The sequence below is a fragment of the Atta colombica genome, unplaced genomic scaffold (genome assembly GCF_001594045.1).
Source record: "Atta colombica isolate Treedump-2 unplaced genomic scaffold, Acol1.0 scaffold126, whole genome shotgun sequence".
Classification (NCBI taxonomy): Eukaryota; Metazoa; Arthropoda; class Insecta; order Hymenoptera; family Formicidae; genus Atta; species Atta colombica.
Window position 1 is genome coordinate 1,002,788 of NW_017259213.1, and position 4,765 is coordinate 1,007,552.

The window sequence follows — 4,765 nt, forward strand, 5'->3', positions numbered from 1 at the left end:
ATAAATAATATATATAAATATATTAATATATAACATAAAAAATTGTCACATCTTTATATTGAAAAATATTAAGTATACATAATAAATATAAACAAACAACTTTCGTTTTTTTGTGATTTACAAACATATTATTTTTATTTATGTTTTTTTTAGGTTTCAATAATAGTGAATAGAGTAAACTAAAAATACTGGAATCCGATTGTATATTTTAATATGGATTTTTTATTGTGATTAACTGGTGAGGAGTTTAACTGGTTGGGTAAAATTTTGCCAGTCCTTGTGTAGACTGTGTTCCAACCAAATTTACTGCTAGTCCTGAAAAAGTTATAGTTTATGTTACATGTTACGTTACTATAGACTTTCAACACTGATAGTGAATTTTGGAATATAGCCGTAATCATGTCTATCTTGGTCTGATGTCCATGATGCTAGAAATCGGTCCGAGATCTCGGTTGAAGAAAGAATTGTTTAATCGCATTGGTGACTAAATCATGTGTTCAAATACGATTTGTTAATTTTTTTCTCTGTCCGAAACATTGAGCTTTAGACGTTATTACGTAATCTTTTAAGTCATTTTGTTACTTGAGCAATTAATACAAGATTGTATATTAATTTAAATTATATTATATATATCAGGGACAACACAGAATATTTATAATATTAATTTTTATTCTATAATTTCATTTATTATTATTCATTTTTTAAAATGTTATATAAAAATTTTATATATATTTTATATAAAACTTTATTCGAAATATTATTAAAAGAGAGATTAAATAGATTTAATGTAATATTTATGATATAAATATAAATAAATACTTCTGTTAAGTATTTTAACAGAAATATAATATCTTATTAAGTATTTCCATAGCATTTACTACAAGATTTACAATAAATATTTCATAATATTTATAACAAATGTTTATGATCTATGTAGGCTAAGACTACAAAAAAAATATTTAAAAAATATTTAAAATAAGCCTTATAAATATTTGTAAATATTTTATAAATATTGTGTGCAGTTTGGGATATATACAGGAAGTTTGGAATTTAATGTCAAAAAAGCGTGTAAATAAGGAATAAATAAATTAAGAAAAAAAGTACTGTAGAGATATGCTCGTTTTTGCTTCGTTTTGAAGAAAATTTTGCGAAAAAGGCAAAACGTAGTTTTCATTTTTGTACTTTCTCATTACTTATTCACATTGTATTTATTTACTTGTTTAATGTAGATATTGTTCAAAATGTTGATCTCTTGTCGCAGAAGCCATATACGAAAATCATCTCAGCGCATATTCAACATTAAAATATGTATGCGACATATTGTGATAGGAGTAATTCACTAAATGACTTCTGTCGAATTTACAGGAGAAAGGCAGAAATGTAAACAAATCAAAAAAGTTTTCATCTGAAAACGGAATTATTATTGTTATTTTCGTGCATGATTTTAACGACGATACTTCAGAGGCAGTGTGAGAACGAAGCAACTATGTTTTGTCTTTTTTCCAATTTTCTCCGAAACAAAGCAAAAACGATAACCATATCTCTACAGGACTATTTTTCTTACAATTAGTTTATCGATCTCCTAAACGTTCTCGAAGTTTTGACATTTAAATTCCAAATACCTTGTATATGCAAGTTTTTATACTTAAACAATGACAACAATGATTTATCAACATACCAACGTTCTTCCTGTACTGATAATGGTTTTTCGAGTTGATGAAAATTATGGGAGATCCATTTTAATATATAATCCAATTTAATGTGTAAAGTAGATTTGTGTTGGATAGATTCATAATTTTTATTAAGATCGAAATTGACATTATTAGGATTTGAAGGAGAAATATAATATTTCAATTGTGATAAATCGTCACGATATTCTGAATTACCATCGATACTAAAGTGTCCGATCAAATCAATCGTGAATTCGAAATCAATTTTAAATGACATTATAATTTGTTTTTTTTTATTTCCACAATAACACAAAATCTTGTTCTGCACCTTCTACTAATACTTTGTAAAAACTAAATGTCTGTATTTATAGAACAATACTACGCATTAGTTAACGTAATAGGGAATTCCCAGATATATTTTATAGTGAGATCAAAGTCTCAAATGCTTTGAAACATTTGATTGACCAATCAGAAGAAAGAATTTTACTAATGATCAATAAAAAATAGGTTCGAAGCATTATTGAAACATATCATTAATCAATGCAGTATTGAGATAAGGGCAATGAAGAAAGAATTATTTAAAAAATTGAAATTGCGCGGAAGCAATAGAAGTTTAACCGCAAAGTATAGGTATAAATTAAAAGTTGATAAAAATAAAGAGAAGATTAAGAAAAGATCTAGGATAAAAAGAGATAAGGAAGAGATAAACAAAAATATATTGAAAATAGATAAAATAGGAATAACGGAAAAATATTGGATATTCATCGAGATTATTATTAGGGATTATGAGCCTTTTATATACAATAGACCATTAGTTATAAATTAGAAGTCAAAAGCTAAAAATTGATCACAGTCGTCAATTTTTAACTTCTTACTTCTGATTTATGACTAATGGCTTATTGTAAAAGGCTAATTAGATTTAAAAGTATCCAGCAAACGAGAATGGATTGAAATGAATTGAAATGGATTCAGATTTTTAGAAATATTGATTCACGAAAGTTAAAGTGAATGCTTTTCAATCCTGAATGCATTTTTATTCTTTTATAGGAATTGCATGAAACATATCTCTGCCTTTCAATCTAAAAATAATATTAGTTTTTTCTGTGCACAACACACACACATTGTGAATGATGTTCAATTCAAAATTTTAAATAGGAAAGTTTTTCAATCCAATTGCATCCAATTGAATCTAATTGAATTCAATTAAATCCAAAAAAAGTATTCATTAATTAAAATATATTCAGATAGAAAAAAATTTTAATCAATTGTAATCCATTCTCATTTGCTTGTCAGTGTATTTAAAGGCTGAATGAATATGTGAAGATAAAAAAGCTATATAATAAAGGAAATATATTAACATAAAATATACATAAAAGCGACTAATTTATTAATTAAAAATAAGGAATTTATATATGTAACATTTATTGTACATATTTACGTTTCTTTTTATGTTTCTTTTAACTATTAAATAAAATAGAATTCATGATATATTTTTACGATACAATTTTTTTTTAACTCAGTTAAATTTAAAATAAAAAATTTCTTATGTATAATTCTGAATAAAATGTTCTGAATAAAGTAGCATTTATGATGCATTTTTAAATGAAACAATGGATTTTCTACTCACAATTTTAAATTGAATAGCATTCACAGCCCATTTTAAAAGGAAAACTTTTTTTATTCAATTGGATTAAAAATTTGCATTTCCTATTCAGAATTTTGAATTGAGCAGTATTCACGATATACAGAAATGGCTGATATTATTTTTAGATTCAACTGGATTGAAAGAAGATTACATCGGGTACATCCAGAAGCACGACTGCTCATTGAGCGCTCAGTGAGCTCTTGCATCTGATTGGCATATTCTATTAGATCTAAAAATATAGACTAAACACATACAAGACCTCACTGAGCCGATTGAACGCTCAGTGAGCAATCGTGTTTTTAGATGCACCTATTGGTTGCGTTCAGCAGACTCAAAAGTTGAGTGAGCGCTCGCCGCTATTGATGTATTCTTCCAAATCTAAAATTCTGATTGGATGATATACCAATAACAGCAAGCACTTACTTAACTTTTGAGTCTGCTGAATGCGTCGATTGATTGTGCTGATTGTGCATCCATAAATTTCGTTCAATGGGACATAGGACAAAACAAATAAAGCGCTCTCATGGAAACGAGGTTGTCAATAATATGTATATGTACATACTATGTTCGGAAATAACCTAACTGATCTAACAATTAATTACGGAAAGTGAAGATACAATTATTCTCTTTATCTAAAGGGTGTAAAAACAAAACCAACGTTTGATATATGTAAACATTTATATGCTAGGCATACGAATATAATCATACGATCAGATTAAAAACATCTTAACCTCTATCAAGCGGTAGAGAGCAAGCAGAAAGTCATCTACGTCGAAATCAGATTTATGATATCTTATTTTCTATCAATTAGTATAAAATAGGTAAATAAATTTTTTATACTTTGAGAGAAAAAAAACTTTAATACATTGTTTTATAAAGAATAAAATATAAACTTGATAAGTATGACAACACGGGAAATTTTGACCATTCAATTGGGTCATTATTCGAATTTTATTGGCACACATTGGTGGAATCTGCAGGTGATGGCTATATTTTTTTGTTGATAAATCTCACATATGCGCGTCTGTGTTTAACGATTACATTACAAAATTATTATTTTCACAGGAATCTAACTTCACATATGACCCGAAGAATCCATCCGAGATAAATCATGATGTATTGTATAAAGAAGGTGAAAACATGCGAGTAAGTATAATAATAAAAGTAAAGATTGTGTTGAATATATTTGCTACTTTTGTAGATAGGAAATACAGAAATACAGAAATGTATATTGATGACACTAAAAATATTGTAACTATCGAAGAAGTTTATTTATATAGCAATTTTAATTCCAAGATTAGAATTGCAAGAATTAAAAATTTTAATTAATATATAGTTATATTTTTGGAATATTATATTATTTTTTAATATTATATTATTTTTTACAGAACAAAGGTTTTATTATATTAAATCAATAATAAATTAGAAACATGAAACAATTTAGAGATTG

At 26.3% G+C, this 4,765-nt stretch overlaps 2 protein-coding genes across 2 annotated transcripts in view; one reads left to right on the forward strand and one right to left on the reverse strand.

The window, feature by feature from the left end:
* Positions 1 to 1,947, reverse strand: part of LOC108695159 (decapping and exoribonuclease protein-like) — a 3,944-nt gene extending 1,997 nt beyond the window's left edge. Inside the window, 1 exon segment of the mRNA XM_018204920.1 lies at positions 1,679 to 1,947. Within this exon segment, the coding sequence (XP_018060409.1) occupies positions 1,679 to 1,947 (269 nt within the window).
* Positions 1,948 to 3,886: 1,939 nt separating this feature from the next.
* LOC108695096 (protein misato) overlaps positions 3,887 to 4,765 on the forward strand; it is a 2,765-nt gene continuing 1,886 nt past the window's right edge. Inside the window, exons 1-2 of the mRNA XM_018204854.1 lie at positions 3,887 to 4,295; positions 4,381 to 4,461. Of these exons, the coding sequence (XP_018060343.1) occupies positions 4,218 to 4,295; positions 4,381 to 4,461 (159 nt within the window). The 5' untranslated portion in view covers positions 3,887 to 4,217. The remainder of the gene's footprint in view (positions 4,296 to 4,380; positions 4,462 to 4,765) is intronic.